At 46.0% G+C, this 14664-nt stretch overlaps 1 protein-coding gene and 1 non-coding gene across 2 annotated transcripts in view; one reads left to right on the top strand and one right to left on the bottom strand.

The window, feature by feature from the left end:
* The window catches only part of PBX4 (PBX homeobox 4), a 54963-nt gene that overhangs the window by 28118 nt on the left and 12181 nt on the right, over window positions 1-14664 (bottom strand). The window contains exon 2 of the mRNA XM_055540125.1: window positions 4604-4677. Coding sequence (XP_055396100.1) covers window positions 4604-4677 — 74 coding nt within the window. The remainder of the gene's footprint in view (window positions 1-4603; window positions 4678-14664) is intronic.
* Window positions 13483-13589, top strand: LOC129642493 (U6 spliceosomal RNA). Its single transcript, XR_008709763.1, has one exon. It is a non-coding gene; the product is annotated as a U6 spliceosomal RNA (small nuclear RNA).

Here is a 14664-nt window from a genome sequence, read left to right as displayed (position 1 = left end):
GCTTATCTGGTTCACACAGAGCTCTGGAGGGAGGTGCTGTGAGGTGTTGAGAGCAAACTTGTTTATAAACCCCCCAAAAGCCCAACCTTTGTTTATTGGAAGCCATAATATCTGCACCCCATAATAGAAATAAGGAACACAAATAAAAACATACATGAATAAAGAACAGAGCATACAGACCACTAGACATTCAGACACTTGTGAGAAGCACCTGAGCAGGAGCTCAGGGGTGGGGCATTATAGGCCTGTCAGGCAAAGGCCTGTCTGCACGGCTGGACGACCTGGCTCTGGCCGTTGGAGGCTGAGGAAGGTGAGGAGGGCAGCCGGCAGGAGTGGGCGGGGATCCAGGTCAGGGGCTGAGGTGGTGAAAAGGGATCCACGTGGGGAGGAGGAGGGATACACACGAGAGGGGAGGGGTGACTGATTAAACAAGTAAAGCACCAAGGATGACGTGCGCAGGGTTCTGACTGTCAGAGAGGTGAGTGACCAATCCAGAGAGAGAGAGAAATAGAATGAACCCTGTGGTGCTGAACTGGGATTAAAGACACTGAAATGAGCGCCTTTCCTGGTGGTCCAGTGGTTAGGACTCCATGCTTCCACGGTAGGGGGCATGGGTTCCACCCTTGGTTGGGGAACTAAGATTCTGCGAGCTGTACCGCATGGCCACAAACAGAGAGAGAGAAAGAAAAGAGATAATAGTAACTCACTGTGTTAAATAATACTCCATGAATCAATAGCGATACAAAACCCAAAAATGAATCAATGGGAAATTTAATAAGGAGTGGTCTTAGAGTACCTCCAACAGAATACTTAATACAAAGGGAAAAGGAGCGACTTTAAAAAGGAGAAGTCTGGCAGACACCACCTTACTTGAGTTATCAAAGTTAACGTCACCAAGAGGGGACAGAGCCACTGTGGGCACCACCGACCAGTCTTTGCGTGAGAAGAGGCATGGCTTCCTTTTGAGGATGTGCAGTAGAAGTCTCATCATGAGGGAACACCACATAAGCCCAAAGGAAGAGGGCTTGCCTGCGATCTTCCAGATGCTCAAGGTCATGAGAGTCAAGGAAACACAGGGGTCTTATCACAGATGCAACAAGACCAAAGAGATGTGACAAGTGAAGGCAACATGAAGCCTTGACTCTTTTTGTCCTTTTCTCTAAAAGACATCACTGGGACAACTGGCAGAGCCTGAATGAGATCTGAGGGCTCTGTGGTGGGTGACGTATCAGTGTTCTTCTTCTGACCATGATGGTTGTTCTGTGGGTAAACAGGAGACGGTGCCCTGTTCACTGGAAATGTGCTCAAGTGTGGAGGGGTCATGAGGCATCACGGCAGCAACTTACCCTCCAACAGTGCAGAGAGAAAATTTATTTGTGCTATTCTTGGAACATTTATGTAAATATGTGATTGTTTCAAAATAAAAAGTTAAACACGTATAAACAAGCTTATCAGAACAAATGTAGACCACTCAAACTATAGTGGCTTTGTAAACCAAATGGAATATAAGTTTCTGGGTTACAGAGTGCATAGAAGGTAAAATAATTAAAAAAGAAATACACCACAAGCTGGGCTTCCCAGGTAGCGCTAGCGCTAAAGAACCTACCTGCCAATGCAGGAGATGTAAAAGATACGGGTTTGATCCCTGCGTCAGGAAGATCCCCTGGAGGAGGGCATGGCAACCCACTCCAGTGTTCTTGCCTGGAGAATTCCAAGGACAGAGGAGCCTGGCAGTTACAGTCCATAGGGTTGCAAAGAGTCAGCAAGGATTGAAGCAACTTAGCACATACCACAGGCTAGTTCTTATGAAAAGTCCCAGTTTAGGAAGATGAAAACGTGTTGGAGGTGGCGATGGTTGTACAATGATGTGAATGTACTTAATACACTAAACTGTACACTTAGAAATGGTTGAAGGGGTAAATTTTATGTTATGTATATTTTATCACAATAAAAAAATATTCAAACTGTGGGAGGAAAAAAAGAATATTATGTCCTTACAGCATTTGGGTGAAACATAAATAGGTTTAAAATTGAATTTCTCTTTCAGTCATCAGATAACTATTGGAGGCCAGCACTGCACCCATAACCTTACATCTGTGAACTCACACAGTCTTCAGTCATCATGAGCTAAGTGTTATCACTGTCCCCACTTCACAGGGAAGGACTAGGGACAGGAGCATTTTCAGTCACGTGCCAGGGTGATGGAACCAGAAGCAAAAAGGAATTCAGGCCATGTCACTACCCTCTGCCACTGTCCATGTCAAGTATACATCAATCTTGCACCAATCTTGCACCGCTTTTGGACTTCCCTGGTGGATAGGAAACCACCCACCAATGCAGGAGACGTGGGTTCAATCCCCAGTCTGGAAAGATCCCCCAGGCCGGAGGGCAACTAAGCCTGCACCATCACTACGGAACCTGCATGCTCTGGGCCCGCCAGCTGCATCTGCGGGAACCCGTGCACGCCTAGAGCCTGTGCTCCGCAGCAAGGGGAGCCCACACAAGGCAACGAGGACCCCGAAATAACTGAATTAACAAATAGAAAAAGAAACATACTTTTGTACCACATATGTACTTTCTACAAGCCCCAGTCTAACTGAAGAGCTGTGCTCTAAAGTGACACACAATGTTCAAATAACTGCTCTCAAGAGACCGACTCACTCTAAGGAATCAAGTGACAACCCTTCTATTGAGGACTTTAGTTTTAAAGATATCTTCACCATATTTGCTGGCTTCTCTTATAAACCATCTTCAGGGGGCTTCCCTGGTGGGCCAGTGGATAAGAATGCAGGGGACACAGGTTCGATCCCTGATTTGGGAAGATTCCACATGCCGTGGAGCAACTAAACCTGTGTGCCACAATTACGGAGCCCGTGTTCCAGAGCCCACAAGCCGTGACCGCTGAGCCTGTGAGCTGCAGCTTCGGAAGCTCACGTGCCTAGAGCCTGTGCTCTGCAACCAGAGAAGCCCCCACAATGAGAAGCCTGTGCAAAGAAGAGCAGCCCCTGTTGGCTGCAATTAAAGGCCTGTGAGCAACAACGAAGACCCAGCGCAATCAAAAGTTAAAAACAAACAAACAAACAAACCTTCAAACTGTTACTAACCTTTACCAAGTGATCAAGGCCAGAACTATCAGTGGTAGGATTTATTGACAGCACATACCTCAGACATGATTTCTGCCAAAGACGCACAACCTCAGTCTAATTGTGCAGAAGCAACGGACAAACAACTGAAGGACTCTCTATAAAATGACTGAGCAGTCCTCACCACAAGTATGAACGTCATGAATGAGGAACAATGACGGAGAAAACTTCACAGATTGGTGGTAACTAAGGAGACACGATGACTACATGCAACGTGGATCCTGAAGCAGAAAAAGGGCATTTAGGACCAAACCCAGGGAAATTCAAACAGGGCCGGTTGCTCAGTTACAGAGCATTGTACCAACGTCAGTTTCCTGGTTTTAATCACTGCACTATGGAAACAGTGACAGACTTTATTTTCTTGGGCTCCAAAATCACTGTGGATGGTGATTGCAGCCGTGAAATTAAAAGACGCTTACTTCTTGGCAGAAAAGCTATGACAAACCTAGACACATATTAAAAAGTGGAGACATTACTTTGCTGACAAAGGCCTGCACAGTCAAAGCTATGGTTTTTCCACTAGTCATGTACAGATGTGAAAGCTGGACAATAAAAAAGGCTGATCACCAAAGAATTGATGTCTTCAAACTGTGGTGCTAGAAAAGACTTGAGAGTCCCTTGGACAGCAAGGAAATCAAACCAGTCAATCCGAAAGGAAATCAAGCCTGAATTGGAAGGACTGATGCTGAAACTTAAGCTCCAATACTTTGGCCACCTGATGTGAAGAGCTGACTCACTGGAAAAGACCCTGATGCTGGGAAAAATGGAAGGCAGGAAGTGGAGGAGGCGACAGAGGATGAGATGGTTGGATGGTATCACCGACCCAATGGACCTGAGTTTGAGCAAACTCTAGGAGATAGTGAAGGACAGGGAAGCCTGGCGTGCTGCAGCCCATGAGATTGCAAAGAGCCAGACATGACTTAGTGACTGAACAACAACGGTTTTGAGGGTGTTGCCACTAGAAGAAGCTGGGAGAAGGGTATACGAGAATGTTCTGCACTAGTTTTTCAACTTTCTGCAAGTCTAAATTAGTTCAAAATAAAAAGATTTTTTTTTTTAAACAAAAGAACTTCCAATGGCAGAAACTTCCATGGGGCTTACTTTGGAAGCTTAAAATAACCAAAACAAAATTATTCTACTTTCCAAATTCTGTCATGGTAGATCCTTTTGTAAAACAATGGAATGCCACAATGCCTCTGAGGTCTTGTACACAGAATGCAGCTGCTTGTTACTCGCTGGCAACAGTACTTCTCCGGTTACAAACTATGAAATAAATGAGGGTAATACACCAGAAAGCGGGGCTGTGACAAGTCAGAAGTGAATCATCTGAGTCACTGCTGCCAGAGAGGGGTGTGACGAGCAAGATGGCTCAGGATGCGTGTTAGGGCTGAGCTGGGACCAGAGGTACGAAGCGGCTGTGGGCCTGGATCCACACTGGAAGCGCCTTCTCAATGGCCTACCTGTCTTTTCCTTGATCTCACAGAGCACGCTGAAGAGCGCAGGCTTCATCCGATGGCAATTCAGAGCGTGCTTTCTGAAAGAGAGGGGACAGAGGCGCGTGTGAGAAGGTGAAGAGTCATTCTGGGCACAAGAGTAAAGATCCTCCATATCGAGCCTGCCAGTTCTGTTGAAGTTTCCTATGAAAGGACAGAACCGTAGCATTTCAAATAAATTCAATTTGTACCAAATCCAAACAGTAATATTCAAATATTCAAGACATTTCTCCTTAAACATCGCAAATTCAAATAACACAAATATGAAATTTCAAAGTCCAGTAATTTGAAAGCTGTTTGTATGTTGCCCTAAAACCCCAACGGAACTATCCCAGGGTCCTGCGATGTTAATTTAGCAGGACTGATGCTGAAGCTGAAGCTCCAATACTTTGGCCACCTGATGCAAACAGCCAACTCATTGGAAAAGACCCTGATGCTGGGAAAGATTGAAGGCAGGGGGAGAAGAAGAGGGTGACAGAGGATGAGATGGTTGGATGGCATCACTGACTCAAAGGACATGAACTTGGGCAAACTCCGGGAGATGGTGAGGGATAGGGGAGCCTGGTGTGCTGCAGTCCATGGGGGTCACACAGAGTCAGACACGACTCAGTGCCTGAAAAGCAGCAACTGAGCAGCTTCTAGGTGCCACACACAATTCCAGTGTCACACAGACACAGATAAGGTCCCGAGCAATTAGGATGGAGACGATGAGACACCACACGAACAAACATACCCCATCAGTGGGGGCAGGTGCTTTCTGGTGACTTAAGCTAGAGTGACTAGAAGGCTTGTTGGAGTTTGCATGTCTCTAAGGTGACATCAAAGCCGAGATCAGAGTGACAAGGAGAAGTCAGGCGGGAAGAGGTCCAAAGAGTAAATGTTTAGGCAGAGGAAACAGCCAGTGCCAAGGCCCCAGGTGTGGGGTTTCCCTGGTGGTCCAGTGTAAGAATCTGCCTTGCAGTGCCAGGGATACTGGTTCCATCCCTGGTTCAGGAAGCCCTCTCATGCCCCGTGGTGCCACAACGGCTGACCCTGCGCCTGGAGCCCACGTGCAGCAACTACTGAAGCCTACAGGCCCGAGAGCTTGTGCTCCCCAAGAGAAGACCCTGCAACGAGAGGCCCAAGTGCCACAGCTAGAGAGTAGCCCCGGCTCTGCGTAACTGGAGACAGCCTGCGTGCAGCGACAAAGACACAGCACAGCCAGAAACAATAAAGAGTGTGTAAAGAGACCAGGATGCTGTCGGGTAAGGGGAGAGGGAGACAGCCGTATGGCTAAGTTAGAGAGGCAGGTGGGCCTGACTGGAGAGTCTTGTAAGTCAGGGCAAGGACTCCGGCTTTTGCTCACCTGTGATGGAAACTGTGGCTGGCAGAGGAATGGCCCCCATAGATGTCGGTATGGTGATCTCAGAACCACTTACAAGAAAAGAACTCTCAAGAAGATTGATGTTAACGACTTTGAAGTGGAAGGATTAATTTGGATTACACAAATGGGCACAATCTAATTCATGTGTCCTTTTTGTTCCTTCAAATTGAAGTACAGTAGAAATGGCAACCCACTCCAGTATTCTTGCCTGGAAAATCCCATGGACAGAGGAGCCTGGAGGGCTACAAGTCTATGGGGTCGCAAAGAGTTGGACGCAACTGAACACACACACACACACATACATACATACATAGCTGCTGCTGCTGCTGCTGCTAAGTCGCTTCAGTTGTGTCCAACTCTGTGCGACCCCATAGATGGCAGCCCACCAGGCTCCCCCGTCCCTGGGATTCTCCAGGCAAGAACACTGGAGTGGGTTGCCATTTCCTTCTCCAATGCATGAAAGTGAAAAGTGAAAGCGAAGTCGCTCAGTTGTGTCCTACTCTTAGCAACCCCATGGACTGCAGCCTACCAGGCTTCTCCGTCCATGGGATTTTCCAGGCAAGAGTACTGGAGTGGGGTGCCATTGCCTTCTCCAACATACATAGCTGATTTACATCTAATCATGTGTTCTTTAAAGTGGACAAACTCTCCCAAATGTGGTCAGTGAAAGAAAGGCAATGACATAGAGTCAGAGACACTGTGTTGTGGGCTTTGAAGACGGAGGGACTGTGAGCCAAGGAATGCAGGTGGAAAAGGCAAGGAAGTGGCCACTGTTCCAGAGCCTCCAGTAGGAATTCCCTGCTGACACCTTGATTTTAGCCCAACAAGAACCACGTTGGACTTGGAACCTACAGAAATGGAAGGCCCTAAATTTGTGCTTTGTAAGCTACGATGTGTTCATTCGTCACAGCTGGCAACAGAAAACAAACACAGGAAGCGACGGAGGATTTTACAGGGTGGGTTTCATGTGATATGTATTGCACTTTTATTAGTGCTTGATTTTTTTGAGATATAATTCACACATCATAAAGTTTACCATTAAGGGTATATATAATTCAGTGACTTTTAGCTAATTCATCACATGCAATTCTCACCACTACCTAATTCCAGGACACTTTCATCGCCCCAAGGAGAAATCCTGTTCTCATTAGTAGTCATTCCACATTTCTGCCTCCTCCCACTCAGCAACTCCTGATCTGCTTTCACAGATTTGTCTGGACATTTCATATAAAAGGAAGTCATGGAGCATGTGGTCTCTGGTGACATAGAGCACGTTTTCAAAGTTCATCCAAGATACTGTGTATCAGTGCTTCCTTCCTTTTTACAGGCAACTAATACTCCATTCGGAGAAGGCAATGGCACCCCACTCCAGTACTCTTGCCTGGAAAATCCCATGGACGGAGGAGCGTGGTAGGCTGCAGTCCATGGGGTCGCTAAGAGTCGGACACGACTGAGCGACTTCACTTTCACTTTTCACTTTCATGCATTGGAGAAAGAAATGGCAACCCACTCCAGTGTTCTTGCCTGGAGAATCCCAGGGACGGGGGAGCCTGGTGGGCTGCTGTCTATGGGGTCGCACAGAGTTGCACACGACTGAAGCGACTTAGCAGCAGCAGCAATACTCCATTGTTAGATTATATTTTCTTCATCTATTAATCAGTTGATGGACATTTGGGTTATTTCCATCTTTTGATTATTATTAATAATGCTGCTATGAACATGCATGTGTACATTTTTGTGCGACCACATACCTAGGGAGAATGGTTGGATCATATAGTAACTCTATGTTTAACTTTTTAAGGAAATGGCAAACTTTTGCAAAGTGGCTGCACCATTTTCCCTTCCTATCAGCAACTTAAGAGGGATTCAATTTCTCCACATCCTCAGCACTTGTTACTTAAAAAAAAAAAAAAATTATAGCCACCCCTGTGGGTGTGAGGTGGTATCTCACTGCGGTTTGGATTCGCATTTGTCTAATGGCTAATGACGTTGTACATCTTTCCAAGTATTTATTAGTCACTCTTTTTCAGTTGTACTGGGTCTTCACTGCTGAGTGCAGGCTTTCCCTAGTTGCGCTGAGCAGGCTTCTCATTGTGCTGGCCTCTCTCGAGGAGCACGGGTTCTAGGCGTGTGGGCTCCCCTGGCTGCGGTGCGTGGCTCTGGGCCCGTAGGCTCCAGCAGCTGTGGCACTGGGGCTCAGTAGCTGCGGCTCTCGGGCTCCAGAGCGTGGACTCAGAAGTTGTGGCACGCGGGCATAGTTGCTCCAAGGCTTGTGGAATCTTCCTGGACCAGGGACCAAACCTGGGTCCCCTGCATTGGAAAGTGGATTCTTATCCACCATGCCACCAGGGAAGGCCTATCAGCCTTCTTCTTCTTCTTTTTTTCTGGTGTATTTGGTCTTTTTAACATTTACTGGAGTATAATTGATTTATGGGCTTCCCAGCTGGCTCAGTGGTAAAGAACTTGCGTGCCAATGCAGGACACCATGGATTCCATCCCTGGGTTGGGAAGATCCCCTGGAGAAGGAAATGGCAACCCACTCCAGTATTCTTGCCTGGGAAATCCCGTGGACAGAGGAGTCTGGTGGGCTACAGTCCATGGGGTCACAAAAGAATCGGCCACAAATTAGTGACTAAACAGCAACAACAACAAATCGTTGGTTTACAATATTGTGTACTTCCAGGTGTACAGCAGGCTGTTCTTTAGAAAAATGTCTATTCAAATCCTTTACTTACTTGACTGCATTGGATCTTAGTTGCAGCACTTGAGGTCTCCGATGTGTCCTACGGGATCTTTTGTTTCGGTCACGGACTCCGCCTTTTGTTTTGGTCACGGGCTCCGCCTTTTGTTTCTCGGTCACGGATTCCCTTTTTTGTTGTGGCCTGCCGGCTCCAGAGTGCATAGGCTCAGTAGCTGCAGGGTGAGGCCTTAGTAGCTCTGTGGCAAGAGGGATCTTAGTTCCCCGACCAGGGATCAGACTCTAGTTCCCTGTATTCTGATTCTTAATCACTGGACCATCAGGGAAGTCCCCTTTGTTCCTTTTTAAATTAGGCTCTTTTTTATTGTTGAGTTGTAAGACTTATATATTCTGGATACTAGATGCTAATATGATTTGCAAACTTTTCCCTCCTATTCTATAAGCTGTCTTTTGACTTTATAGTGTACTTTGAGGCACAAAAGTTTTCCATTTTGATGAAATCAAATTTATCTCTTTTTTCTTTTGCTGCGTGTGCTTCAGGGGTCATATCTAAGAAGCCGTTGAGACTGGAGGGCTTTGGGGGTTTGAGCGTTGAGCACGTTTGGGGGAGGGTCTGGAAAGGAGGGCTGTGTTTTGATCAGGTTGTACCTGAGATCCCTATAAGCTTCCCAAGAGGAGGAATCAGGAAGGCAGATAGTACACAGACATGGACTCAAGGCTGGAGATCAACGACATAAATGTTAGGAGAAGCACTGACTGGAACTGCCACCCAGGCCAGGCAGCATAGTAACCATTTGTGTGTTATTTTACGACAGGAGGTCCTGGTAAGAAATATGGAACTAACAAGCCACCACCAACGGGAACGGGAAGAACATGCAAAAGGTCAACAGGAGACGTCACATGTCCTACCAACCTCCCAGAATCCTCCTCGCTGGAATCCACCTTGGCTGAGTGATGCATGCACCACCAGGAAGGACCCCGAGTCAGAATGATTGGCCAGAGACAACCTGGAAACTAACCCTATCACCATAAAACCTGAGACTGTGAGCCACGTGGCAGAGCAGTCCTCCTGGGTTCCCTTACCCTCCTTCTCTCCGCTCAGGCACCCCTTCCCAATAGAGTCTCTTGTTCTGTCAGCTCGTGTGTCCTCTTGGACAATTCATTTCCTAGTGTTAGACAAGAGCCCACTCTCTGGCCCTGAAAGGGGTCCACCCTGCCTTCCTGCAATGTAAAGATGGAGCCCTGGGCATAGAGATGGCACTTTTAAGTCACAAGACTTGAGGGAATCACCACGGGAGAATGTAGATAGAGGGACCCAGGCCCCTGGCTCAGCCATCTGCTCTTGGAGAGGCCAAGCAGATGAGAAAGTCCTGCAGAGGAGACTGGGGCCCAAACTGCCAGGTGGGAGGAACCAAGAACAGTTTCAAAGACAGAAGCGTATTCTGTGAGAAATGCCTCTGAGAGGTGAAGCAGGAGAAGAGACGTTGGATTTAGCAACATGAAGGTCACTGGTCACTGACTCAGCAGAGGGAGGAGAAGGCTGGGAGAGGGTGGGTGGAGGTGGGAGAGGAAGTGGAAGTAGCAACCACAAACTCTGACATTATCACAAAAAGCAGCAAAGAAATGCACCAAGTGCTAAAAGAAAGGGTGTATATTAATCATGTTGAGAATTTTTCTTATTTATTTTTAAAAAATTTATTCATTCCTTCATTCATTTGGCTGCACCGGTCTTAGCTGCGGCATGTTCTGTCTTTCATGATGCTTTGACTTTGACATCCTGGGGCAGGGAGAGACCGACTTTCCCAGGGCTAGCTAAATCCACACATACTTGTCTGAGAGTGTGTCTTTCATATGCAAACTCAAATCCAAGGCCCATACTCCTAACTACTGCTTTAGCTCTCAGCACCAGTCAAGATGCCCCTAGCCCTAAATCACCCCAGGTGCCAGGTACCAGATGAGCAGAGAGAAACTGCTGAAATTATTGAAACTATCCAGTCCCAAATTTGCTCGGTTGTCTACCCAGCCTCACTGCTTCCTTCTCACACGTGCACGCTAAGCCGCTTCCGTCATGTCCGGCTCTTTGTGACCCTATGGACTGTAGCCTGTCAGGCTCCTCTGTCCATGAGATTCTCCAGGCAACGATACTGAAGTGGGTTGCCATTTCTTCCTCCAGGGCATCTTCCTGACCCAGGGAGCGAACCTATGTCTCTTATGTCTCCTGCATTGACAGGCGGGTTCTTTACCACTAGCGCCACTTCATGGAAATCATAATAAAGGCTCCAGGCCATGCTTTCTCCTCACGTCTGCCCATATGGCGCTTCCCCATGTAGCCCTGCACGGCGTGGACTGCCTTCTCTCAGGAATTTTAAGTGATAAACTCTTTTTTTGAGGTTGTCTCTGTCTTTCATCTTATTATACCTGATTAAAAACAAATCCTAGGGATTTCCCTGGCGGTCCAGTGGTTAAGAATCTGTCTTCCAATGCAGGGGACTTGGGTTTGATCCAGATCTCACATGCCTCGGGACAAAGCACATAGCAACCACAGGGCCGATGTGCTCTAGAGCCTGTGCCCCACAACTAGAGATCCCCCACGCTCCGCAACTAGAGAAAAGCCGGCATGCCACAATGGAGAGCTCATGAGAGGCAATGAAGACCCAGGACAGCCAAAAACACAAAATAACACCCACCCAAATCCCAGGCACAGGTCAAAGACAGGGAGAGTGAAGGGAGGTTTTTGTTTCTTTGTGTGTTTTTAAAGATGGGAGACACTAGCACATGTTTATATGCCCAAAAGCCAGTCTAGGGAGGGGATTTGGCAACACAAGAGAGAGAGGATAACTGTAATCTCCAGGGTGTATATATATGTGAGAAGTCAACATACAAATTTGATTGTTTGTAGCTAGGCTTCAACAGTACATGAACTGAGAAATTCCAGATGTACAAGCTGGATTTAGAAAAGGCAGAGGAACCAGAGATCAAATCGCCAACATTCACTGGATTATAGAAAAAGAAACAGAATTCCAGAAAAACATTTACTTCTGCTTCATTGACTACACTAAAGCTTTTGACTGTGTGCGTCACAAAAAACTGGAAAATTCTTAAAAAGGTGGAAATACCAGACCACCTTACTTGCCTCCTGCTAAACCTGGATGCAGGTCAAGAAGCAATGGTTAGAACCAGACATGGAACAAAAGACTGGCTCAAAATTGGGAAAGGAGTACATCAAGGCTACATATTGTCACCCTGCTTATTTAACTTACGTGTAGAGTACGTCATGTGAAATGCCCAGCTGGATGAGGCACAAGCTAGAATCAAGATTGCCAATCTGAAGAGGAAAAGCAGATGGGAGAAATATCAATAACTTCAGATATGCAGATGACACCACCCTTATGGCAGAAAGAGAAGAGGAACTAAAGAGCCTCTTGATGAAGGTGAAAGAGGAGAATGAAAAAGCTGGCTGAAAACTCAACATTCAGAAAACTAAGATCATGGCATCCGGTCCCATCACTTCATGGCAAATAGATGGGGAAACAATGGAGACAGTGACAGACTTTATTTTGGGGGGCTCCAAAATCACTGCAGATTGTGACTGCAGCCATGAAATTAAAAGATGCTTGCTCCTTGGAAGAAAAACTACAAATCTAGGCAGCATATTAAAAAGCAGAGACATTACTTTGCTGACAAATGTCCATATAGTCAAAGCTATGGTTTTTCCAGTGGTCATGTATGGATGTGAGAGTTGGACCTTAAAGAAGGCTGTGCACCAAAGAACTGATGCTTTTGAACTGTGGTGTTGGACAAGACTCTTGAGAATCCCTTGGACTGCAAGATCAAACCAGTCAATCCCAAGGGAAATCAATCCTGAATATTCATTGGAAGGACTGATGTTGAAGCTGAAGCTCCAATACTTTAGCCGCCTGATGCGAAGAGTCTACTCATCGGAAAAGACCCTGATGCTGGGAAAGACTGAAGGCAGGAGAAGGGGACAACAGAGGATGAGATGGCTGGATGGCATCACCTCCTACTCAATGGACATGAGTTTGAGCAAGCCCCGGGAGATAGTGAAGGACAGAGAAGCCTGGCATGCTGAAGTAAATGGTATCACAAAGAGGTGGACACGACTGAGCGACTGAAAAACAACAAAAAGCCATTATTTTAACATTTACTGCTGCTTTAAATGTTTAAAAGCATTATGACACCTATAATGCTGTCATCCAAGCATCTGTTATTAAAAGATGCTGCCGAGGACACATAATGTACGTGAAAACCAGTAACTTCATCATGGAAGCCAAATGTGATTAACACCATGAGAAAGGTCAAACATCTGCACAACTCACTATAATGTTGATCTAAGGGAGCGTGCCCTCATTTTCAAATGCTTTCCAAATTCACCACGTGCCCCTGCGGGATGCCTTTCAAAAGGTTAGGGTTGGGGTGCAGAACTAAGATACACATCTCTGAAGCCAAATATGAGAAGGTTAATGGGCGATGAGATTCGGCGTTCTGTAAAGCTGAACCCAAATGTTAGTCTTTCTTACACAGTGTACAGTAGTTGATCCCACAGGATATTATGCCAAAATGCTTTCCTTCCAGAGAAGCAGTTATTATCATCACAAAAATGGACTCTGGTTAGAGCTTGTTATCCTCTGTGATGTAATTCTAAAAATCCAAGGAAAGAGGAAAGAGAATAAAGGTGGCTGCTTTGCTTCTCAAAGGGGATTCTAGGAAAGTTTATTCCCAGGTCAGTTTCCTGCTTATAAAACATCTTACTTAAGACACAGTATAGTGCTCGCTTCGGCAGCACATATACTAAAATTGGAATGATACAGAGAAGATTAGTATGGCTCCTGTGCAAGGATGACACACAAATTCATGAAGCATTCCATATTAAAAAAAAAAAAAGATACAGTATAAAGGCACCTTTGAATGAACACAAAGTGATTTCACAGAATGTTTTTTGTGGTTTATTATGAACAGTAAACAAATGTCTCACCTTCCAGCATGTTCCTGGTCTAGAGGTGATTAGCTGACAGCAAACCATTAATGATCTCATAAAATATGACAGACCAGGGAGTTGACAGCGTCACCAGAAAGGATGGATTATTTTCTTCGATGGACACACCCTGAGGTGACCCCCACTGAGTGTGATCTTCTCTCCTTGAGTTTGGGCAGATTCTGTGACTTGCAGGGCAGCAACGGTGATGATAGAGTCTTACCTGCAGTTATGTTACATTATGTTATGACTCTAATATAGTAGACTGGGGAATGCAACCTGTCGTCTCTGAAGCCAGCTGCTATGTTGTGAGAGGGCCATAACGCGGAACTCTAGGGAGTCTCAGAGTTGAGAGCAGACCCCATCTGACAGCTGGCAAGAAAATAGGAACCTCCATCCTATAACTGCAAGGAACAGTTCTGCCAACAACCCTATGAGACTGGAAGAGGACCCAGAGCTTCAGATAGGAACACAGACCAGCTAACACCTTGCCTGATGCTTTGCGAGACCCTGAGCAGACGACCCAGCTCACATGTGCCCACATTCCTGCCCATGGAAACTGAGATCACAAAGGTATGTTGTTTTAAGCCATTAGGTTTGTGGTAATTTGTTACATAGCAACAGATAACTGACCAGATAGTAAGGCGGTGAATGGGGACTGTGGGCAGAAGAACAAGGTCTGTGTTGGCACCTCTAGCAAGCACATGACATGTTCTGCCCAACCAAGTATCTGCATTAAAACAAAACAAAATGTTAATATTTATGAAGAAGTAAAATTCCAATGAATTAGAAATGATAAATCCTTTAAATAAAGAAACTTCTGAGGATAAACTAAATTGAAAAACAAATCTGTGAATATCCTTTTAAAACCAACCTGTAACAAAGCTATTATCACATGGAATCATGCCAGAAAATGAAAGCATTCAGCTTTACCACCCTCCAACCCCACTTATTCACTATTGACAGGACAGACA

This window comes from Bubalus kerabau, chromosome 1, assembly GCF_029407905.1.
Source record: "Bubalus kerabau isolate K-KA32 ecotype Philippines breed swamp buffalo chromosome 1, PCC_UOA_SB_1v2, whole genome shotgun sequence".
NCBI lineage: Eukaryota > Metazoa > Chordata > Mammalia > Artiodactyla > Bovidae > Bubalus > Bubalus kerabau.
The sequence above is the reverse complement of the archived record's forward strand: the minus strand, read 5'-3'. Positions and strand labels throughout refer to the sequence as shown.